This window comes from Falco punctatus, assembly GCF_963210335.1.
Source record: "Falco punctatus genome assembly, chromosome: 4".
Taxonomy (NCBI): Eukaryota; Metazoa; Chordata; class Aves; order Falconiformes; family Falconidae; genus Falco; species Falco punctatus.
This window is the reverse complement of record NC_137583.1, coordinates 66,687,562-66,712,917: the sequence shown is the minus strand read 5'-3', so window position 1 is coordinate 66,712,917 and position 25,356 is coordinate 66,687,562. Positions and strand designations below refer to the sequence as shown.

The 25,356-nt window shown below is 37.5% G+C and overlaps 1 protein-coding gene and 1 long non-coding RNA gene across 12 annotated transcripts in view; one reads left to right on the top strand and one right to left on the bottom strand.

Annotated features, from left to right (window-relative positions):
* The window catches only part of LOC308062609, a 273,089-nt gene that overhangs the window by 43,830 nt on the left and 203,903 nt on the right, over positions 1–25,356 (top strand). The gene's annotated exons all lie outside the window — the stretch shown is intronic.
* The window catches only part of EPC1 (enhancer of polycomb homolog 1), a 68,563-nt gene that overhangs the window by 2,414 nt on the left and 40,793 nt on the right, over positions 1–25,356 (bottom strand). For 3 of the 11 annotated variants that reach the window (XM_080384327.1, XM_080384319.1, XM_080384328.1), the window contains 14 exons: positions 21,443–21,602; positions 19,089–19,234; positions 18,797–19,003; positions 18,273–18,421; positions 16,837–16,993; positions 15,342–15,518; positions 15,152–15,241; positions 14,920–15,068; positions 13,338–13,690; positions 7,839–7,964; positions 1,331–1,449; positions 1,163–1,249; positions 384–525; positions 1–267 (listed from right to left, as the gene is read on the bottom strand). The exon at positions 1–267 is cut by the window's left edge and continues 100 nt beyond it. In XM_080384327.1, coding sequence (XP_080240453.1) covers positions 1–267; positions 384–525; positions 1,163–1,249; positions 1,331–1,449; positions 7,839–7,964; positions 13,338–13,690; positions 14,920–15,068; positions 15,152–15,241; positions 15,342–15,518; positions 16,837–16,993; positions 18,273–18,421; positions 18,797–19,003; positions 19,089–19,234; positions 21,443–21,542 — 2,269 coding nt within the window. In that variant the 5' untranslated portion in view covers positions 21,543–21,602. Of the gene's footprint in view, positions 268–383; positions 526–1,162; positions 1,282–1,330; positions 1,450–7,838; positions 7,965–13,337; positions 13,691–14,919; positions 15,069–15,151; positions 15,242–15,341; positions 15,519–16,836; positions 16,994–18,272; positions 18,422–18,796; positions 19,004–19,088; positions 19,235–21,442; positions 21,603–25,356 lie in introns of those variants that run through there. The other 8 variants (XM_080384322.1, XM_080384323.1, XM_080384324.1 and 5 more) reach the window with 8 other exon arrangements.

Below are 25,356 nucleotides of genomic sequence, written 5' to 3'. Positions count from 1 at the left end.
TCCTAGGTATATGTCGTGCATTGAGTGTGGTAATAGAGTTTACAGTGGCAACTGATGAGGGTACAGTTAATCGAATGTTGCTCCCAATCAGAACCTGAGTTGTTGCAGAATTGGCAGCAGTTACTTGGTGACTCAGTGCACTGTGGGAACTTGAAGTCTGCGTTATATTTGAAGGCTGTAACAAGGCTGAACCTGCTGTCGATGATGAACTTGTATGGACAAGTGCTGTAGGTGTAGTACTACTGAGGTGTAAGCCCTTGTACACTCCTGCAAAAGAAAAATGAAACAGTAAGCTCGTTTTTCAGAAAACACTCAACTCCAGACAGACGTATCTCCACTGTAAAAATCACGATACAATCAAATTCTGTCAAACAGATGCATACCTGAGGCTTGAAGAATGCCATTCACCCCAATTCCAAGCACCACATCATCCTTCATTTTGAATCCCATCAGTTGTTCTGATGTAACCAAAGCTGAAGCAGCAAATTGAGCACTAACAGAATCCAGTGTCTTGGAAACAAAACCCTGAAAAGAACAACGGTGGCAAATATATGTAATTGAGGCTTCCAAAAGTCAGTACTCTCCCCATTTTAAAGCTACACGCAAACTAGTAGAACAAAGATCAGTACATGTATATCAGAACTGTAACCCAGTCATGCTCTCAGACCAAACTGTCAGCATTTGGTACAACTAGTTCAAATCTGAACCGTGACTTATTTCCATGCACTTTTAGCTCCATTATAATCCCCACAACTACTTAAAATACAAAGAAACTTATTTCCAAAGTTCCACAGAACAACATCATTTCACAGGTCAACCTGTTTTCATGAAATTCCAAACCCAATTCAGAGACTCGGAGGTTCAGACTGCAAACAACTTCTGAACCTTTTCATGTGTCTGTCACCACTGTCATCACTACACATTTATGAATATTACACATTTCCACAGCTGTATACAGGACATATTCAGGAGTTAGCTTTAGCTCTTAACTAAAATTCCTGTTCTGAAAATTCCCCACTATAAGAGGAAAATGACATGGCTGGAGATCTCTGCAATTCATATTTCTAAGGCTTTGAAAATTTCATTGACTGACCCATCTTTTTTTTTTTTTTTTTTTTTTTTTTTTTTAAGAGGGAGCAGAGGCAATGCCTGCCACACTCACCTGCAGTGTCCCTTCTAAACACTTTACAGAATGGCTATGATGTAGATTCAGGCGAAAGCCACTTTCCTGTTGGTTAGTTTCAAGGTTCTATGGCAACAGTTGACAATTAGAGATGAACCCTGGTGGGAAACAATGAGGGATAAATCATAGCACAGACAAATCCCTCACCTGTGATGTGTTGGCAGAGGAATTACTATTTGCTTGCTGTTGATGAATTTGTGCAAGCTGCTGTTTCTGCATTAGTGCCAGTTGCTGTTGATGTTGCTGGTATTGTTCGGCTGTAAATGCTGAACAAAATACAAAACGAGAAAATACTATATCAAAATATGTAGGTGTTGTGTATATAAACACATCTATAATCCTAAAAAAAACCCCACAACAACAACACACCACCAAAAAACCCCCACACCACAGCAAGTTCCTAAGAGCCTTAATGCACCTTTATGGCAAAAAGGCTATCATCCTCCTAGAAATTTTTGTTCAAATTAAGCCTTCCTTTTTTACGCTCTTTTTTAGTACATAGGCTTTAATTGCTCTTGCATTTAGCTCGACACCAAAAAGGGAGGGGGCAAAACCACCAAAAACTCTAGTAACCGATTAAAAAGAAATTACAGGTACAAATGGCACCGCTGTTTTCCCTTTGTGAAACTACAGTATCTGCATTATTAGTAAAGCAGGTTTATATGCAAAACTTGGAAACTGCATGCTCTCAGCCCTCACAGATTACATTTTAGTTGTAGGTACTGGGTACCTTCAAGATTTACTTAAATTTAGTTGAAGATATTAAGCTGGGCACACTTACAACTGTGCAGGCTATCACAGAACCATAGAATGGTTTGGGTTAGAAGGGACCTTAGAAATTATCTAGTTCCAACCCCACTGCCGTGGGTGGGGACACCTGCCACTACACCAGGTTCCTCAAAGCCCCATCCAGCCTGGCCTTGATCATAATACAGTATTTTTGTTGGTTTTAATCACATACGTACAAGCAACTCCATCAATAAAGAATCTGACAGAGCTGCATCCTTCCCTCTAAAAGCTCTGAAAAGTGACCCAGCAGTCAGTGCATCAGAAGTCAACAAGAATTTTATCCAGCTAGCCCACAAGTATAAGATCTATAAAAACCAGCATCACTCATACAGATTCACAAGGGGATGCCCAATGGCGTAGGGGTGGGGAGTCATTAGTTCATTGATTAACTTTGTAAAATGTTGAGGGTTTGTCTTTTTTTTTTTTTTAAATTTACATTCCAAGTGCAAGGAAGTCTTGCTTTCAATTTAAAAGGCTGGAATGTGAATCACCTTGCAAATTCAGTCTAGGATACATCTTTCAGATTTTTCCTTCCGTTATATTTTCAGATTTTGCAGATGCTCCCAAATAAGTGCTATAAACAGTACTCGTACTTCTAGAATGCAGTGGAAATCGTACTTTTGGGAAAGTTCACTACTGTTTGGCAACAAATCACCACCACACTTGAATTCTGTTCACAAACTGCAATTTCAAAGGTTTTTTTGTTAATCACTCCATCAGGCTTGCTTGCCTGAAGAAAATCTTGTTTCTATCAAAACTATAATCATCTGCTTCTGGATACAACAGGATTCTGAAAAGCAATGGTAACGTATGTATAAACTTGGATTAACAAGTCAATACAAACAGCTAACCAAAATTAGAATTAATACTTTGAAATAAACAGAACAAACACTGCTGAACATGCATTTTTCCAGCATTATTCGTGGTGGTTTTGTGTTTGTTTTTTTTAAACATTGTTCAAAATCCTTCTATTAAGTACTGGAAATAGGCACTAAATTATTACCAGCACTTTGCCATCTGAGCAGTAGAAGTTATAAATTTTTATTCAGCTGTTACATTCAAGTTATTAATTTTTTTTAAGTAACATTATTCAGGAAGTAGGGATGTACCACTTGTTTATATTGCCGTAAGTCACAAATTACTTCCCAATACTCTTACAGTTAAATCTCACTTCAACATGCTTTATTTCTTCAATGATTTGAAGTTATTCCTAGGGGAATAGCTTAGTAGTAACACCGTTCTTGAACACCCTTACTAAAACAAACACACACACACTCCAAAAAACAAAAACCCCCAGAACTCATAGACCAATATTCAGAGGCTGGCTGTTTAAATTTTAGTTCTACTTTACATTAAAAAAAAAAAAACCAAACTAAAGGACTATTAGTTTAAGACTGTCACCAAACACAGAAGTTAGAGCAAGAAAGCTTTAGTACACAAAGATTAACATGTAGAAAGCTGAGTAGCAGAGCGAGAAAAATGGATGTACTGTTCTAGTACTGATAGACATTTCGTTTATATTGACTGGTTAGTAGTGAAGTTTTTTTAAAAACTTTAAAATTTAGAAATGGTATGGCTTAGCCAACATAGTGCCAATGATACTGAAGGTTCCGTGTATTAGTAAGCTATTTTATTCTACAAACTTTATTATACAAGATACTGGAAATATGCAGCCTGTTCCCAAGCAGTGCAAGTGATATAAATAAAAACTCACAGACTGACAAAGAGGAAAAACAGGAAAAAAGACATGTTACACCACCATCTTTGTCTGAATTAAGATAAATATTTCCACTGTCATAACCATCTCACTTTTGTCCATTTGAGTAAGTAAAATTTAATATTTAGTTTCAGTTTTCAAGCCTTAGGTGTATTTTAGATTTTGGCTATAAAATACAGTTGTAAAGCACAGTCACCTATATTGGTTTAACCAACTCCAAAATACTGTTTTCTTTTGGAAAAAACAGTAAATAAAGTTTACTGAGACAAGCTGTGTTTGTTTAGGATAGCCATTATTTAGTACAGTCTTTGAAGCACTTTCTGGAAGCAACAGTTAGATGAACTAATTTTCAAATTGCGCATTAGTATATTTCTTTTTAAGTATTCTGTGACCCTTACAGCTGTAAGTTTCCCACCACTATGAAAACAGTATACAGCTGTCACAGTAAACAAGTGACAGAAGAACCCCACTATGGCCACAACCTTTACCTACATTCAAACCGCTTCTCTTTCTTCTGCCGAAATATCCAAACACACTTAAAACCACCACCTCAAAAATGCAAAGGAAATAGCTATTTGCCTGTCATACCTGAAAACACACTCAAAACCAGCTTATTTCAGGTTTTTCAATTTAGGTTAAAACATTCAGCAACATTTTTGCTGCTTCCCTTATTAAAGGTGAAACCGTACTGGACATTTCAAAACACTGAACTATCAGAGATTCACTGTGAGATTCTGAATTAATCAGTTGCATACAGTTTAGAAAAATAACACTGCCCATAAAGGGCTGCTGCAAGCTACAGCCTCCTAAAATAATCTGATTGATACTCCTTTTTCATTCCACAGCATACCCAGATAGGCTCATGTACCAGAAGAGGTTATAGATCGTATTACATAAACTAGCTCTTCCCCCTCCATGCTAAAGGACCACAACATAGAAGGTTTTATTGAAAACACTACTACTACGACTACTGAGAACTATCCAAACCAGAATTTATCATCATTTCTTTTGGAGATCTGCAAACTAAGAGAGCATACTTTATTCTTCTTCTGTTAAAAGCCACCATGTACTTTGCTCACTAACATTATCATTAGGTTTCTTCCCATCCTGCTCTCAGAATACAGTCTGTATTACACTTCAACTGAAAAAAAACAAGCGTATTGATTGTGAGGTAAATTGTTTCTGGAGACTATCGTTCCCATGCACACAAGAAGTATTTGTACGTACTTTATATTAGAGTGGGATATCATACATATGCTCAGCACAGTGGAATCATGGGTGTACTGACTCTGTGTGTCTATCTCTGCAGGCACAGTCCTAAACTTCTCTAAGAGCTAGTCTAAGTTCAACAGTCCTCTTTTAAAAAGCAATTCAAGGAGAATGCAATGCAGACCATAAAAACGTAGCCACTTTAATGGGTTCATTATATGGCTTGCAGAGAGTATTTTTTTTTCTTACCCACAAAGCTAGCTTAGATGCAATCGCATAGGCACCAAACTTAGTATCTCATGAACATAACCTTTTCTAGAAAAAACAGTAAGTGTCCCTAAGAACTGTCTTCCAGAAGTTTTATTACCTCTTCCCATTTTTATTCTAAAGAAAAGAAAGGATACAGCTGAAAAGCTTTCATCTGTGTCAGAGAAAAATGGTAAATGTATAAGTAGCAAAAATGAATGTAATTTTCTTTTGTGTCATACACTGGTCTATCTGCCTGGAAAAAAACCAGCAGGCAAGAAGCAAGCCCACACATTTTCTGTAAACTTAGATCAGCAACCACATTTCTGGTAACTGAGGGTATTGCTACACAAAGCTACATATTCCTGGTATTAATGGAGACATTCAAGGCTTTAAAAAAAGTTAATAAAGCAACGGACAACTGAACAACAGCTTCAAGTTAAAAAAAAAAAAAGGGACAAGATGTAACATTCAGTGGTTAAAGACAACACATGAGATTTTAAAACAGATTCTTGCTCCAGCAGCCCTAGACAGTGCAGTGTTTACAGACTCTTCTCAAACAGCATGCTAAGACCAGTGGTCATGGTTCCATCATACAGGAGTAACTATTTAATACTACAGAATTTACTGAATTGGACAGTGGCAAAATAGACAGCTTCATTCACTACATAGAATCCAGCAAGGGGTGGGAGTATCTCAAGTGCCACTACAGATACATTCTAAATAAGAACATTACCATTTTAGAGTGTCTCAACTGTCTTCCGTAGCTAACAACTGTACCTTCCCCCAAAACTTCTACATACTTTCCAAGACACTTACAGTAATTTATGCAAGTCACCTGACTCCTCAAATTAACCCAACTCTCTTCCTATCCTTAAACATTAGGAACCTTTTAAGGTACAATGTTACCTGGAGTTATCCACCTGTCAAGACAGCTGTCAGAAGATGGGTAGCTCAAGTTTTACTGACAGACGAGGCTACATGAATGCTTCTTACTTGTTTGTTTGCAGCATACTGTTTTGAACTAGAACAATTAAAACTCAGTATGCTTCTGAATTGTTTCTGGTAGAATTCAGAATCAAGTTATAACATTTCAGTTGAGACCACCATTGGGATTTTAAGTCAGTACATCATATAACACTTCATTTAACAGCTTGGGATAACACACACCCTATTCTGCAACTGTATCAGTCCTACACTTTAGCAGCAAGAGAACGTTTTCTGGCTTACAGGTTGCAAAAAGGAATGGAAGGTAGAAGAAAACGCTTCAGAAATCCACAGCCATGAATACAAGGAAAGAAACGCCATACATTACTGACTGACAGGATAAATGCCTGCTTAGTATCTCCTTAGTGACAGCCACAAATCTTGTGCTGTTAAAAAACTGAGTTCTTGCTCACTACGCTATGAATACGCCTTCCCACAATCATTTACATGACTATAATCAAGATGTTTGTAATCTTTAGGATAATTACATACCCCTTTTTTGCTCAAATTAAGCCACTGGATAATATCTTTCAATTGGATGATTCTGTTTACATATCTACCAAATTCTGTGGGATGCTGACACGCAACAGATGTTGTTTCCTAGAGCACAGAGTAACTGTGATGCTGTCAATGGACTTCTCAAAAGATCCATAGTTCTCAGCACTTTTATACTGCAATATAAAACGATTTTTACTAGTGCTAACTCATTTCACCATAGCATTTAGCACATACTAGTCTTACAGTGCTGCAGCTTACATTTAGCTTCCTTGAAAATGCAAGTCCTTCCCAGAAGCGGCCAAAACCTGTGAGGCGGTAGGCTAGCTGTGGACCCTGTATGAACAGATTGGTCTTCGTCTGGTAAACAGCCACAGCCCCCCTCCCAACTACCACTGCAAGTTTTACTGTGAGGTAACTCACTAGTTGTTACTCTGCTTCCCTGAAGTAGGAAAACACCAACTTATAAAAAAATTAACCACAAGAACCAGTTTCCTATAAACCAGGAAGCACAAGAAGCACCAGGAAGGACAAGAAAATGTGTGTGTAAACTCCTGGCCCCCCTGCTAGCATTCCTTTTTATTTCCTGAATGGAAGACACTCACTAGATTTGCCAGGGAAACCGAACAAGCTTTGTGGAGTAAACAATAACCTATCCAGGTAAGCATTTTCGTTTTTTAAAGTTTAAAAGAGTTTTAATATGAAGAGAATCAAACAGCTTAAACCTTTCAGCAAATGCTTCAGTCCTGTTAAACATCTGAAGAATTAGAGTAACTTAAAAAAGCATTTGCTTTATAACATCAAGTTAACAACTGGAAAAGTTATTTCAGTAGGAAAAATGAAAAGTTAAGAAGACTACATTGAGTTCAAAGAACTTCTCTAAAAATCCAGAGTACTGGATCCCTGACCTTCCAGGTAAGGTGATGGTCATTAAAAAGGCAGTTTCAATCAGATAACAGAGGAAAGATCTCGTAACTAAAGCTTCCAGTTGAGAAATCCCATAAACTGCAGAATTGCTACGGTGTGTGTAATCACATTACAATGTTTTCTTAAGGGAAATACATGACAGCATCACAACCCTGCTGTATAAGAGAACAATTAGTGGTTACTAATGCCAAAGTGCATGCAAAGCAAACATCATTCACAAAACCAAGTAATCCTGAACATCACATTTTTAAATTTCTATTTTATGAAAGATGTTATCTGGCTTACATTGCCTGGTTAAAGATTTTCTACTGTATAGCAAGTTCTCACCAGTGAATTCGGAAGATTGGAGAGACTTAGAGCCATCAGTGTGATTTAGTATTTGATGCACCAGGCCCAAAGATGTTTCACTTTCTGAAAAGAAGTTCAAGATTGATTTTACTTAAACATGGCATTATTAGACACTATGAGAACATGAATCATTACGCCCTTGATTATTACTACAACAGCCTTATATTTCAGCCCAACAGAACTTAAGTATGAAATTCCTAGTATCAGAACTCTAGACTTAGAAATTATAAAACTAGATATAAGATACGTATATATGCACTCCCTACTTGGTAGTGGAAGAAAAACAGACAGGAAATAAATAATGAGGATTTTTACTAGCCACTGAATGAAAGTTAGGAATGCTTGCTATGCATTTGTATTTGTCTGCCCATCATTCTTACACGAGTTTCCACTGAAAATGTCACAGACCAGCTGGGGTACGTAGTTTACTCCGCAGTTACAAACATGACCCATCCTTGCATGGGATGCAGACAAAGTGTAACAGTTCACACAAGCCCAAAGATTCAGCACTTTGGAGCAAAGTACTACTCCAACTGGGTTAAAGCTGAATGAGAAAATCTAATGTAATTGCAAGTCTCAAAGTCTCCAGAAGTGCTCAGATGTTTTATTAAGTGCTGACTCTTCCCTCCACCCCCAGTCGCATTTCCCAGACTGAAGAGGCTTTTCCTTTTAAGATTTCCTCCTTCAACTAAGCCTAGGGTGGGCTATACACATCTATTACTCCCAAAGCCATTGCTTCTTCAACTAGGTTCTCAACATCCCATCTACAGATAAGCCAAGACTGCAAAGTTCCAACGATAACTGAAAACGGCCATTACAAATGTCAGTATTTTTCATGACCAAGTTTAACTTGCAATGTGAAAATAGGTATTTGAAAAAGAGAAGACAGTAAAACAGAGAGCAGTACTGAGACCATTACAGATGCAAGGATCAAATAAAAAGATCTAAACACAGCCAGTGATAGCATGAGAGCAATGAAAAGGTAGGACAAGCCCTTCTACTCTGGTGCAAGGAACTGCCACAAGGATCAAGGAGCTTCTTCCGGCTTCTTTCCAGGAAAGGGATGCCTGAAGACAGATGTCAGGTATCCTTAATGAGAACATGAAAAAAATAGTATAGCTCCATTAAACAGACAGAATGCTAAACACACATTTGGGAAGTGGAAGCACAGTTCACCATCCTGCTAGACCCCTGCAAGTGTGCAAACTTGCTTTTAAAAAGCAGATTGCGAGACACAAAAAAAGTATCCAAGTCTGCTGGGGAAAATGTTATTTCTAAGGAATTCCCACAGAAAAAGTCACTGAAGAGCAATGCACAACTTGCAGCACGTCATCTAAATCTCTAGTTTACAAGAGAAAGCAAGGTGAGCTACTCAGGATTCTTTATCTTAACTACATTCTGGATGCCTGCAGTTTTTCATATACAGTAGATCTAGAATACTAAACATCCTAACTCTTAAAAGGCTTCTGCTGGAATACTTCAGCTTCTCAAAGAAAGAATTACAAACTTAGTAAGCAGACTCTACTGCTAGCCTTTTTGGTCTTGACAGCTTGCAGACTTTCTTTTCAAAGTGACCCCACTTCTGGTCAAAGAACACAGAAAACAACAAAATGCAAGACAGTTGCCTGGTCTTGCTATGCAACCCGGGAACCAGTGCTCCAATCTTTCACTAGTAGACTGGTATCTCTGGTCTGCCTCCTAAACAGAAGGCTCCACCAATTATACATGCTGTGCAGTTTTAAACATCTCAAACTTTTGATTACTAGATGCAGGCATCCAAAAATACGAACATGACATATTTAACAGCAAGTCTCCTGAAGAAAGCAGTCTCTCTATAACACGATGCAGTTTGAAGACTACAGAACTGGCAGAACTAGGTCAATCAATTAATCTAACAAGGAAGACTGAATGCCTGGGACACAAATACTTTAGATGAATATTCATGCCTACTGTGCATTCCAGACTTAAAACACAAGCTCCACCTCTGAAGATTACGATTCAGAAACTTGATGAGACTGTCAGCAATACAGGCTCCTTTTCTGAAGTAGTTTTGCTGCATTTTGTTCAAAGTGAATAGCCTTCCCACTGAACAAGTTACTCCTCCCCGAGAATCATGCTTTTACACTCTTGCCTCTTTTAGTGATATTCTGTGTAACATCTGACTGAAGATTCTTGAATCAGCTCTTTTTGCAAGAGGGCAAAGGATGCTTTTTCGTAATTCTTTAGTACGATGAAAAGGAACCACCCTCTTCAAAAGCGGTGCTACTTTTCTTGGTCACTTGATCCTGCTGCTGATGTCTATACTTCAGCACACGACAAGTCCACTACAAGCCCTGTTTTTCAAGCAACTTGTAAGGGATTTTTTTGTTTAAAAAAAAAAATCCCTTCAGTTTACACACAAAATCTCAATGCAGCAACGTCAACTTCCATATATCTTTCATGATGAGCACTCTGAAAGCCAGGACCAGAATAACTTGCATGTCTTCAGGGTCAAAGTCACTTCAAAATGTTTATAAAATGCCTGGCTCTTTGGGGAAACCTCTCTCCAATGTCAAGGATGGAAAGCAATGCCTCCTGTAGTCCGAGAATGGTATGTCACAGCACAGCTTTTATAACATGCCCTCTGATTAACAGAAGACCTGAGATACCATCTCAACTTCATGCCTGTGCTGGCCACGTATGCACAGACTTGAAGAGCAAGGTTTTCCACATCAGCAGCATGTTGTCTGGATTATTCAAGGTGTAAAGAGCTCAAGACTTCTCTGAACTACTTTAATGTGACAACATTCACGTGATTGCGCATAACGAATAGCAGCATAATCACCTCTGCTGGCCACTACACAATCACAGGACAAGCTTCATCTTACAGGCAAGCAACATGGTTTGACCAAAACTCACTGCAGCAACAAAAGAATAACAGGGTTTTTTAAAGAGTTGGGTTTTTTTTTTATGATAATAAAACATTAATGAGTGTTTTCTGGTAAAAAGACCTACTGCCACTTCAAAAACCTAAAAGGCAAAGAGAAATAAACCTAAAAAATCCATACCCCAAACAAACTCCCAGCTTTAAAGACAGTTAAGAAAAAGGAATAGGAACACGCTACAGGGTTGTAAATCTGTAGTAGTGACTATTAGAAAAACTTCAGTACAGATATTAGATACCTGACATTTTTTATATTATTTGCTACAGAAAGTAAGATGACATAGCTCAGCAGCTGCAGCCCCAACTGATACACACTTTTCAAGAACTCAAACTCATAGGTATGAGATACACAAACACACCTGTAATCTGTGTAGACAATGCATCCTAAAGAACCCTCTAAGAAACTGAAAAAAAAGAACACTAGAAAACAATGGCACCAAGATGAACTAGACCGTATCCTCCTTTCAAACACCTATACCTAAACAGATGATCATTGTTACAGCACATACAAAACCTCTTATACATCTCCAATGCTACAGGAATCACAACTAAGATTATAAGTAATTAAATGGGTACAGTCTGCCTGGTAATAATAAGCAACTTTCCAAAGACTGTGGTAACTAATTTAATTTTTATATATATATATATATATCTATCTATCTGAATTCAGACATAGTTATATTTTTTTTTTATTATTTCATTCTTGTATCAAATCCTAATAAAAACACAAATCTAAACTCTACTTCATTTGGAAAAGCTGGGAATACTACCTTACATATATTACACAGATGATGAAACATCTGCATAGGATTCCAAGCACAAGCGAACGTAACACGCTAGGTGTTTATATGTATGTATTACTTTCCCACAGGCTTGAAAATACAACCACACAATTAAAACCTTGGACAGAACTCATCAGCATAAATAACAACTACATTTAATTCCTACATGGTGTAAATACCTTAATCACCTATTTAATGAAAAAAACCACACACAGAGACACGCTTTAAACTCAATCAGCCAATTTTCCAAGTCTATGTGATTTTCAGGTGTAATGTATTGGCCATTAGTATTTCATAGTGTATTTCTAATCTGTTCATCACATCGTAGTTTTGTTTTCACACTAGTAACCTGACTCTACCATTTTATCATAGTTCAGACTATCCACTAGACAACGAGGATGCTCTTGTTCAGTTCTGGACTTCGTTTACTGATTTGAAACATTGGAGGGTCAGAATTTAAACAGTAAAAGCCATACTTAGATCACAAACCAGAAGAACCATCAGTTTTAGCCCTAATGTTTCCAGCAAGAAGAGTCATAAAAGAGAAAGAATGGAGAATGGGTGCAAGGGCCTACTCTAGGACAGTATGGAGAGGAAGCATTAAATAAAGCAGCAGAACAAAGCTGCCCAGAAAGTCTAAAAATGCAAGGCGGCAGAATTTTCAGGGAAAAAAAAATAAAAATAAGGTGGTGCAGGGAGGGAAAGTAAAAAATATATTGGAAAACAAGATTAAAGTAATCCAATACCAGGGTACACTCCTCTTTAAGAAAATTTCCAAAATATCCCACAATTTGGGGAGTTTATTAGGTACATGCATCTCTTCCCACCCCACTCCTATGTTACTCGGGTTTTCTAATTTATTTCCAAAGCCGTAATTTGAAATGGCAAGATTATTCTAGGGAGTCCTTAAAAACTGGTGGTGAACCTGAAGTTATTTTTTTGTAAAAAACATCACTTTCTGTAAGAAGATGGCACTTATTGTACTGACTGATCAAATTCAACTTACTTAAGTCACATTCTAACTACATAAATATCAGTCTTCCAGCATGAAGAACCGAATATGAAGAGTGATGCTACCCAACACTATTCTAATTAAAAACCAATTAACACTATATCAAATTTTCTTACTCAGTTCCTCAATTCTGCAATTCATGTCCTGTAAGATGTAATCTGCCACTTGCTGACGAGATACAGGGGTGACTAGTTCAAGAATTTTGCCAAGCATGAGCAGGATGCATCACTGGGGGGGACTGGGTATTTTTTGGATGGGAAATGCCATTTAATTTCATGTAAATTCAAGTATGAACTCCTAATATGCTGCGATTTTAAAAGCTTACATTGTGACTAAACACTTCCCACCACCACCACATCTTGTACTAGAAAAGGTTTGAAATGTAGTATTTATATCAACATCTCAATCACTGTATTTTTTGTTTTAAAAATCCAGATCTTCTGAGTCAACCTAAACCCTAACACAATACTGGTTTCTAAGTCTTCATATTTCTAAAATTACAATTACATACCAAGGCAGCAGTTGCATGAATTTGAGATGCAGTACACTACCGCTAGCAATACAAACAAACATTCTATGTACCAAATAAAGAAAAAGTGAAGATGGGCTGTTACCATCAAAATAGACCATGATGTAAAGTATGGATGACCTAACGACATTCTGGATTATCTGAGCAGGGTGTAATATTCCTAGAAGCAAGTTTGTCAAAATGAACATACCAAAATGTGCTGAACCACTGCTACTTTTACTTTGTATAGAGGTACTGCATGTCTGGGTCCCGGGTTGTGCTGTGCCTGTCCGATTTATACCCCTGTATAATTTCCTACAGGAGAGTTCATCATTGTCACTGTCATGTAGGGATGGTGTCCGAGGCCTAAAATGCCGCCATCTACATGATTTGATATTGACTAGTATCTGACTGAGGTCTTTCGAGAAAGATTTGTCCGAGGTATTTGTTTCTGAGGTATTGGCAAGTTGACTGATTGAAGAGTGTTGTGATGAGGAAAACATTTCCAAATCCAGCTGATGAAATGTATTATCGTAGTCCGAATGCGCTCTGTCTAGTAGCACCCTAAAAACAGGAGAACAATGCAGAATGATACAGTGGCAAGAAAATACCAAGAAAGTCACCAGTTTGCCATGTGTGACAAAGGGATAGAATAAACTACACAAAACTGTTCTAGAACAAGCAATCCCTGCTGATGTACACAATGCATGACTACATGTTACTTTAAGTACTATGTTTAGGTTTCTCTTCACAGGTATCCTCTAGCTTTTACTGTTTGAACAGCTGATGTACATCACATATGTATAGTTGCAGTGTCTCAGTATATATTTTTTTTTTAAAGTCAGGTTGGAAGACAGAGTTCTACAATGCAAAGAAAAAACCCTAGAGAACAAAATAAAATTGCTTAATTAACTAAAGAGCAATTTAAATGCCCTCCTAAAGTAACTTCAAGTTCAAAAGCCTTATACCCATATATACTGAATGCACCCACAACCATCCCAATGCAGTGGGGATGTCACACATTAACTTCCAAATGCCCTTGCAAAATCCCAGTAAGAGCATTCAGCTCCAATTCTGATTTTGCCGATATGCCAATCTGACTTGCTAATGTGTGAAGAGGTGCTAAGTGTTAATCTGAAAACCAAAACCCATTCTTAATATTTTTTAAAATTAAAATCCAATAGCAACGTATAATTTTTAAAGACATATTCCATATTTTAAAAATATAGCACTTATTCAACACTGACCTATTTATAAATTGTTTTGATACAGATGCTTAGAAGCAAAATACCTGAAGTGCTTAAGTCTTTGATATTTTTGCCATGTTCAAAATTTAAGTTATTGTCACTTAAGTACTCCTCTCAAAATTCTCTGCAACTGGCAAATCACGAAACATGGTCCAAACTCAGAAAAGCATTTTCTGAAAAATGTGGTTTTAGCTATTTTTGAATACTACTATTTGAAAACAGCCATGCAAATAATTTAAATACAAGCCACCAATCACAACTGAAAACACAGACCTATTTTCACCTCAGAGCTTGGGAGTGCCAGCAATAAACATCCCCCTAGAACCATTTAAGAAAATTGTATTAAAACAGCTTCTACTACCACAAAATAAAAACGGAGACATTAACCAGCTAAGGAAACTCATACCAAGTGGAAGTATTTAAAAAGTCAATCTCCCTGACGTCTCAATTTTTGAGGGGTTTGGTTTTCTTAAACTTTGCATCTTACCAATTACTTTTTATTTTAAATTTTGTTTTTAAAAACAGGAACAATTATGTAGGACTTACCTTCCACCACGGCCGACCCGTCTTCGTGCAAACCCAATACACCTCTGTGGTACAGTGAGGGTGGTTAAGCAGTATCTGTAACGCACATCTCCTAATCTTCCCTCTTTAGGGCTACTCCATGGCCAGTTGCCAGGTTGGTCTAAATGAGGCTTAAAATAATTTTAAACAATTAAACACAAGATATTTTCCCACAGGTGCTTTGTCTTATGAAACACAAGGAAATTCTACTTACAGCATAGTACTGACAGCCTGCTTTCCTACGGAAGGCAAAAGGACCATCAGGATCATTTTCTTCCTCAGCCTCCGAAGAACCAGACAAAACCTTTAAGAGGGGGATGGGAGGTGTATGAGGAGAGATATTAGTCAATTAATGAGTTTTACTTCTTTCCCCAAGAGCAGCATAGAACTCTTACAGGTCCTACCTGGGAGAGAGGTTCTTCATCTGAGCTAGGAAAATCATACTGATTCAAATCTTTAGCATTAAAGACTGGCAGTGCAGCAGGACTTGTCTGTTGAGGAGTAGCAGCAGCAGACGAAGGTAAGACTTTTGGCTTCTTCTCATACTTTCTTTTGGGTCTAATAACATCAGGTTTATCTTGCTGCAAAAGAAGAAAACAGCAGTGTAAAATTAGACACACAAGCAAATTAGATGAAATCAGGATTTTGGAAAACTCCTGTTTAAGCACACTAAAAAGTGAACTCATCTTTCCACCACCTTGATAGCAAAACATGCAGTCATTTCATGAATATCTGTATCTCATTTCCAGTAACTGAAATATTTAACAGACAAAGTGGAATCAAGCACTCTTAGCTCAATCCATGCTAGATGAAACAGTAGCTGTTAAGATAACAGTACTATTTCGGAGAAGTAGACCAAAATATAAAATTATCTCCATGAGGCACCTGTAATAGGCATTTATGCTGTGTTAGGGAATTACTAAGCACTAAACAATGCTTTAAAAGCAAAAAAGTTAAGACTTCGGAAAGATACCTAGAATCTCAGAAAATCCTCTAAAAATTAAAACACATCTCCCCATACTATGCAAAGTCAAATTGAAGCGCACTTCTCAAGTTTCCAAGAAACAAGTTTCTTTCAAGCTGCAAGATACTGTGCTGACCCAACATCACTAACAGGTAAATAGACTGCAGCAATCTCAATTAAAATGCTCTACTCTCAATGGAAGTATTCACCAATTCAAGCCACCTTGCCAGATTCAGAACAGGCTCTGGACATTCTTCAGTTATAAGAAGTCTTTGTTTAAAATTCAAATTATACCTCAGCATTTCTCCTGTGTTACCTGACCTATTTAACATGCTCAGTTGTTGGCACTGTAGCTATGCTGTGTATGACACAAAATTAAAGCCTGCAGGGAAAAAAGTGCTGGTCAGCTGTCTAAATCAAGTAAGATTATTTGACACTTTAGTTAAATATAAAGCCAAAGACATACAGTATGCTGGGAATATCAGTGGATCACATTAAAAAAAAAAAAAAAAACCAAACAAAAAACCACCCTCCGGAACAAAATAACTACATAATTTAGAACAAGAAATTAACGTTTTAACTCATTAGTCCTATCTTTGTCCAGTATCTAGGTAATGAATACAGTTTTGTTCAGGCTATCCTAATTTTGTGGGCGGCATTAAAGAAAAACGTTCGTATGTCCCAGAGTAACAACACTATTGCATGCATCCTTTTGTCTGTAGTTCATCCATACTGCCTTTATTTCTGTCTTGAGGAATGCTGGTAGTCCATATGTTATCCCCGTAACTCCAACAGAGCAAAGCATTTTATTCCAACTGCAGCTTAGCTAGTCTATTCTCAGTTTCAAAACGCTTCTCCCCTCCTCCCATCCTAGAATGCTGTATCTTGCATACATAACAGCATAAACTATTAACTTGATTACTGACATTACTCACTTTAACTTTAAATTCTTTCAGTTCCATAGCTTCTTGGTGTTTAAAAGGACTGCTGTTAGTCACAGGAATGATGGGAATAGCATAGGTAGGTTTAATTGGTTGCCGCTGTGCCATGACCTCAGACACGATCTCTCCACTGTAGTCACCCAAATTATACCTGAAATCAGAATTATTATTTTTTTTTTTATTTGCTGAAATATTTGCAATATGTCTGGTAAAAAATTGACAACACAGAGAAACAGGCTAATACTTGCAACTTAGGCTAAAGGGACATTCAGGATGACAGTAAGTAGTACAGAAAGCATTATTCAGAAAAGGGTACTTGTAACATGGAAACTTCATTGTGATGAAGGAAAGGCGGTTTCTCTCCCTGCTCACTTGGGGACAGGTACCATTTAAAAACATACATTTATCGCCCAAAAGGTTTTTTAACACTGAGGCGGAGTGCCATATTCATGAATCTTCCCTCTCTGTGTTATGGAATATTTTCACAAGTAGATCCGTGAAACATGTTACATTTCAAGACCTGTGGAAAGTGCGGAGTTGAAGCACAGTTTTCCATTCTAAGGGGGGGCATTAGAGTCTCTCCTCTATTCAACAGCTTTTTCCTTGAAGAAGCTACAGGAAAGTCTTTGAAATTTCTCCCCTCTCTATTTCTAATGAAAATGGTCAGGGCTTGAAAAAAATGCCCCAGTAGAGACATTCAACTTGCCTCTCTAAGAAGTCAGCCTAAACCGTTAGTTTTAAAGCTTTACGATACTGACTCAAACCACTTGTTTTCAAACACGGATGCTCAAGTTAGAGAGGTCTATTCAGATTTTAAGTATCAACCTAGAGAACTATTACACATTTCAAATACAATTCTCAGTTGATTGGGAAGTGGCAGCTGACAGAGCCGAGCATTTGGTCTTCATCACAGCTGACAAACAGGATGTCAAAAGCAGCACTAAGAGGAGATGACTGGACAGCAACATTTTCTATCGTATGAAATGCTTATGTTTTCCTCAAGACAGTATTAGATCAAGCCTTGCTAAAACAGAACAGTGATAATTAAGAAAAACAGCAATGATGAGAAACAGCCTTAGAATTAGCTGGGACTTCCTTATTCTACATATTTCACATAAATTCCTAAATGAGTTTACCTAAAACTATGATCTCTCTTCCTGTATAATATATAGGATATACACATACATTTGAATACACATATATATGTAATAAAACAATATAGATAAGTGTGATGGGTCACTTTCCCATAAGCAGCACCTTCCTAACATTTTATTTTGCTTTCCATAGCCATATATAAAAACAAGCTCCTGTAAATGTGAAAGTGTCTAAATACTTACTTTAAAAATCTCTCGCTGTTTTAAGTATTTGTGGGAATCAGAATACAAAGTAGTTTCCAAAGCTTTCTGCAGCAAGTTTTCAATAAAGATTACCTCTTTTCCATAATTTCCAGTGTTAAATGCAGCAACTCTCTCTTGCTTTTTTCCCTCCTCTTTATCATCTCCAGGATGGTTACTGCACGACTCAGATCTCGACGGAGCTTAAGCATCTTCTCATAAGATGCTTCATCATTTTTTCGATTCTGTAGATACACAGTGCATATGTTTCCCCAGATCATGTAAATTAAATAGTCTGAATTAAAAGTTCTAAATGTTTATGTATATAGAAAACAAATCACATGCTAAAACAGAGAAGCATGTGCATGCTATCAATGAGCTACAGCTTACCAACACCATTAAGTATGTTTAGCAGTAGATCTAGTGAAAAAGAATACAAACTTGCATTCAATAGCTGTCCTAGTTTCTTCTATGTTGTTATCCTTGCAAATTTAAACAAAAGAACACCATGAATTTTATTGTTTTATACTACAAAGCAGAATCACTTCTTTATATAAGATCCTTCTCCCCCTCTCAAAAAGTAAGAGAGGGGAAGCAGAGGAAGGTACCCATCTACTCACTTTCCGTGTCTGCATCTTTTCTGTCCGTCTTCTAAAAGCAACATAAGGGTCATTTGTGCTGGAACCATCTCGCTTCTCTTGTTTCACTGCTGGGATAAGAGAGGGACCTCGACAGTTTTTCCTCTTTTTAATCCAGTACTCATATACTTCTCTGATCAATTCATCATCTTCCTTCAGCAACAGCTTGGCCTCTTGCAGGCTGACTGGCTAAATGTAAAACCCAGCATGTCACTTTCATATAGCAATACACAGAGTGTGCATTTCAAATACTTTATTCAAAGTACCATTGTACCTGCTGACCGCTGCCTTTTTCTAGTCTGTCTATCATCTCCTCAAATTGCAAAGGAGAGATGTCCATTCTTTTCTTCAACTTATTCACAAAGATCTCATCTTCTGAATCCAAGTCATAATCCGGCTGCTCAGCATCCAAACTGAAAGCTAAACGATGCAAGTGAAAGGTATAAGTTAGTTTTACTACAGAAATGGTTTTTTTCTGATAGCAACGTCTGGAGTAGACACCAGATTCTTCTCAAAACAAAATCAAAATCATTTGTTTGAATGTTGGAGTAATACTACCTCAAAGTTTTATCTAGGTTTTTTTTACACCATTAAAAATTGATATTTATTTAATTATGCTTTTGTTAACCAATGAAAGCTTACCAGTGGTAAAAGCAGCTAGCAGCTTTCTACCTCACTGCTTTCAGTAAGAAATTATTTTTAGACTGGTCAAAACTTCCAGTGCTGTCTAGTATTTTGCGGTTTTATGTCTTGTATTATTAGCAATTCAGACTTCAGCCCAAATGCACTTAAAAGGTACTTCTACTGAAGTACGTGCAGACTGTATTACAATGACATTACACATGCTCTCATCACTGATTTTTGCGATGTAGGCAAGTCAGAGTAAACTGGCCCAGTATGGTCTACCCTATGTAGCAAGGCATTTTCAAATACAAGTAATATTTTGCAGAACACAAACAACTGCTCTGTTTTCCACAATACCCTATGAAAATGCAGCATTCTTCATTCAAAACAAGATCTCCCTAGTTCTCATGCCTCATTCAAGCTGTTTTAACTTGTGAGAGACATGAATTTCTTCACAAGTGCACATTTGGAAACACTGTGAAAAACATCACTTGCTTTTAATAAATACATAGCTAGCAGACAATGCAGCTGAAAAATAAAAATCACTACTTCAGCTGTTAGACCACTAGATAAGGAAAAGAAGAATAAAAAAGTGTAACCTTAATATCAGCATGGAAGACTGCTAGTATTAGCCCCTTCATTGCTTAGAGGCAGAGCAACATGCTCTAATCTACCTGATCTTCCACCTGATCTAGTGGAAGTTGTCTCTGCTTATTGCAGGGTGGGGTGGTAGACTAGAGAATCTTTAAAGTTCCCTTCCAACCCAAACTATGATTCTAATACTTTAAGCCATCACTGAAGCCCCGACTGCTATAGAAGATCCATTTACGTAGCACAGATACTACTTTTAAAATTCTAATTATACCATGCAACAGATTGTATTTTTTAATCATGTTTTCAAAAGTTATCTGAAGTATCATGATGATCACATCCATACAGAATGGCTGCTATCTTCCAACAAAAACAAAATCCCAACACACTTGCCAGTCAGTGATATCAAAACCCATCTACTTTTAGATGGAGAATACTTCCATCCAGGCACAGGCTAATACTACTACTGCTGCCATTTCTGCCTGGCTTCCCAATCCACTTTATCCTGGTTAAGTTTCAGGGGAGAGGCACTCTGTAGAAGAATGGCTGCAGAAGCATGGCCTTAGAATCTCTGAAGATCCGCACAATCCAGGCCTGGTATTAGAATAGGCCTGTAATCACAATTGTACTGAAGTTGCTGTGCTGAAGTTAACAAGAAAGGTAGCCTTGAGCTATTCTTGAATCCTGAGACCAAGTAATTATGTTGTGCCAACAGGCCGTGGCTGTAACAAGATACAGCTGCTGGGAAAGCAGGTGCAGGGCCAAGAAAGATAGGGACCGGTATGGGAAAATAGGGAGTAACAAACTACAAGGCTGAAGCACAGCAACACAATTACCTATATGGATAGAATGCTTATTTTAGTCATGATAATTAGGGGTGTGAGAACCGTGCGTGTTTAGAGACTACTAACCAATTATATTTCTGCTTTACGAATATGCATTTGTATCGGTTCTATATAAGTAGTGTTAGAAACGAATAAAGTTGAGCAAGATGCATAACCCATATTGAGCGTCTTCTTGACTCTGGCGAACCCTTCTTCCAACAGCACTCTGTTTCTTAGCTATGTATTATATATTCTCTTCAAGCAGATTTGTGCCCTTGCTAACGCACCTAAACTTCCCTGCAAGCTGTAATTACAGAGTGTTAACAGAGGGCAGAAATAGGCCTTTGAGATTGCTAAATTTAAAGTACTAACATATAGACTTAGACTCAAGGAGGACATCTATCTACTTCCTCATCAAGAGCTAAATACACCTCTTCAGCAAGAAGTATATATTCCTTTACATATTGGAAAAAATTGTTAAGAGTCAGTCTTGATGCAAGCTCAATAGATATTTAAGAGTAATCTCATAAAATACCAGCAAAATAAAGTTTTCAGTGTAGACTTCAGTGAATTGAGTTACTTTACTTACGCTGTATGTGAATCAGCTGCTTTGGCATTTTAAATTCTCCAGGATATATAGATTCATAGTATGCAATATTACTTTCTGCTTCTGGAACCGGTATAACCATGTTATCCCTCTTCTCTCCATATACTTGTTGTGCTGAGATAGCCCGCTGGAGATGATGTTCCTATGAATAAAAAAAGTCAAGATGAAAATCTAAGAAAATGTTTTCAGAACTCAGACTTTTTTTAAATTGGAGGAACTCTATTTATTTGCAAATGCTTTCATTCCAAATCCCTGAGACCAGACTTGGGAAATTGGTATTGCACCCTTCACTCAAAACACACTCCATAAACTGGTAAGTCTTTCCAGTAGGTGGAGCTCTCGCTCTTAACACAAACACAACACCACCAGTCACTAAACTTAGTAAGTGATGTTGCGTGTTCTTGGCACATCAAACTATGTAATCTATCTTTACCTATTTCTGCAGAGACACTTAAGATTGGTTAGACAAACAGATTATAACAAGTAGCTGCAGACAAATATTCACTCTGGTATTATTCTTTATTTGCTATGGCCATTTATCGCCAGTGATGTCAGAACACCAGAAAGGAGGCCTGCCATCATCTATTGAGAAAGGGAAGCAACTATTCTTACCCAGACAGATAATGAGTCCTAAAGATATTCTTGCTTATTGCAATGCTTTCTGTTATCATCCTCCTCCTTTCCCTCTTAATCTGTCAAAGTTTAATAATAAACTATAAACTCTGAAGGTGAGATTAACTTTCAGAAATCTGCAACTGTTTTTTCAAGCTTAAAAGTAAAGCACATTTATATCTGTTACTACAACCCAAGAAACAGACTAGTAACATCATAAATTCTAGTATTTTTTCTAATGTTATTCAAATGCATTCTGTTCTTCCTGTGATGCTGTCACGACAGTAAGTAGCCTCAGCAGAGTTCAGTTACCAACAAAAACCCACACAGTAAGATGTGTGCATGTAAGCAGTTTACTGACTATGTAACACAGTATTTTTTCCCTAGTACCAAAGCTGGTTTCTTAAGTTCCTAGACTCTTCCTTCCTAGGTGCTCAGTAAGCCAGTGCTGCATCAGCTGTGTCAGTAAGCTATCAGTGAGATGCTGGAAACCAGACTACTGGAAAACTCAAAAATAGAAACTGCAGCAAAAAGGTGGCAGGGATAATCTGTTTTAATATTGAAATAAAAACATACCGGTGTTCATCATTATGACCTTATTACATCTTTGCCTGTTTGGCTTAAACTTATCCCTCTTCAGCACAATAAATAAAATTAATATCATCTGTCTAAACTTCAAATAAAAATAATTAAAAAAATCAAGATAATTATAAAATAGGCTTTATTGTGACTTGTATAGTGCAGCTTTACAGTAAAACCTGTTCCAAGGTATAATTCTGCTGCAAGGATTCACAGGATTTTAGCCCATCTTTACCTTCAAACAAGCTACAAACATTTTTTCAGATCTATCCCGTTAAAAAGTTTCTTCACAAAAAGAGACTAATTCTGAGAATAAGACATACTGTACAGTTGCAAGTAAAACCCATTGGACTGATTCTGATCCTCTAACCTTTGGTAAGTGCAGGCACATACATCACCTAGGAGGTGCGGCAGCTAAAATTCTTTCTTGGGTATGGTACAAAATAATTTCTTTTTTACCTCTCTGTGAAGCACTGCTGCCAGACACCTCAGATTTGTGCAAACAGTAATAATTCTTCAGGATTTTGGCACAACAGCTACAACTGTTGCAGAACAGGGAATTAAGCTTTGTTTTCATACAGTACAGTAGGATTCCATGTCAAATACATACTAATAGTCAATGGATTCTGAACAACAGAAAAGGTTTACTGTTCTTAATCATACGAAGGATCCCTGGTGCATTTATCCCAACTTGTGTTTTTAAACACAAAAAACTGCTTTGCTTCAGGGAAGAAAAGGGGGTTAGACACTGAATTAAGATTTCAATTTCTCTGATCCATTTGATACAGAAACGGGTACTGTTAGTTAGTAGCAGTAGTCTACTTATTTCCTAACAGACTTCAGTAACAAGTATTTAAAGAAATCTTAACAATATTCTTGAAACAGAAGCACAAATCATTGTTTTGCCTGACTTTCACCCATATTACAAAAAAATAACACACGTATTATGAAAGCCACTGGATAAAAGTTCCTTCACTGAAACACATAAACTAATCTGCTCTTCCTATCCATTTCAACTCATACCAAGAGACACTCCACTAAGTAAAATTAGCACCTCCCCTTTACACCCTCATGCACCAAGTTCTCACTTATTTGGACGAATCAGCAATAGTGACTTTGTCCCCAGCTTCAACATCTCAGCTGGTGGCTCAGCACATCTCTGTCTCCTACAAACAAGTGTGACTGGTAACCCCAGAAGCACTCATTTTTAGCATGAGAGCATGTTAACTAATCTACTACACCTTACAGCAGTCATTCCCCACTGTGATTGCACAGCTGATTACTCCCACCCAAACGTGACACCACTCATCTCAAACAGTAGCTTTCCATTTGAAAATGCAGTGGTTTCCTCAGTTTGTCAGAACGATTTTGAATTCCAAATACTAACCAAACATGCTGGCTGCCATTCATGTTATCTTGATTTAATATGTCAACGCTGTACAGTCCAAGTCACTCCTGAAAATACCAATAGGTATTTAAAGACAGACCTCTTTAGAAATTTAAGAAGTCTTTTTCACTTTGACTGTTCATCCATTTCCAGATACAGTTTTCCAATCAGAGACATTTCCACTATACAATAGTTTCTATAACACTGTTTCCACTCATTGCATAACTGAGCAGTACTAAAAAGCCTTTTAAAAAAGTCATGATGCAACTATCCACTAGGTCCCTTGCCTTGCTATAGAAATTAGACTGGATCAACTGGGGTTTGTTCTTGAAAAACTCACTATTAGTTGTTCACAAAGAGATTAGTATCTTCCAGGTGATTACTGGGGCCAAATAATTTACATTATCCATATTCCTCCATGAACTGCTGTTAAGACGGCTTGTTTGTTGCCCTCTAGTTCCCAATTTTTCAACAGGCTGTTACAGGGTTTTGGTTTGGGATTTTTTAGGTTTTATGTTGGGTTTTGTTGTTTGTTTTCTGGTGGTGGTTTGGTGGTTGAGGTTTTGTTGTTTGTTTTTTTTTTTTTTTTTTTAAGATGCATGGTTGCCATACCTTTTCCCCTTCTCCTCTGGAACATCATCTGCCCCTCAGAAGTTATCAATTAGCAGTGAAATTATTTCAGAGTGTTTCTCTAAATTCCTTTCACAAATTTTAGGTGGGTTAGTCAAGCTCAAAAGCTGTAATTTGTCATGTTAGAAGGAAACTCATTTAACAGTTAGCTACCACCACAAGGTGCGCTCTTGTGCCCCTTGCTGTCATTCTCCGTATTACTACTGCCTAATGCCAGACTGAACCTACTGTGACAGCTTAGGAAACTAAATCCACAGAAAGCCATCTCTCTCCAGCCATCTCTCCCCAGTTATTTCCCGTGAAGACAATTAGAAACAATTAGCCTTCTGACAAAGTAGCTTCCTGAACTGTGGGGCGGGCAGGGAGGCAGTGGGGAAAGGGAGGAAGAAAGACGATTCCCTTTGGTAGCAGCCAGCCATTAAACTGGCTTAGCTGCATCATTAAATTAAAAAGTCTTTTTGAAATGAATGCCAAGGGCAAGATTAAGACTCATGAAAAGCTATGGCAGGTAACATTCCAACATCTCAGTACCAAATACAACCAAGGTTTCCTCTTACTACAAATATTTACAGGATATTCTCATCTTATTCCATACATTCATTGCTAGAATGATCTCATCTTCCTCCTTCTTTCCAGGAGTTCCATGTAAGTATTAATTGTTCACATATTATTTGTTCCTATTCATCAG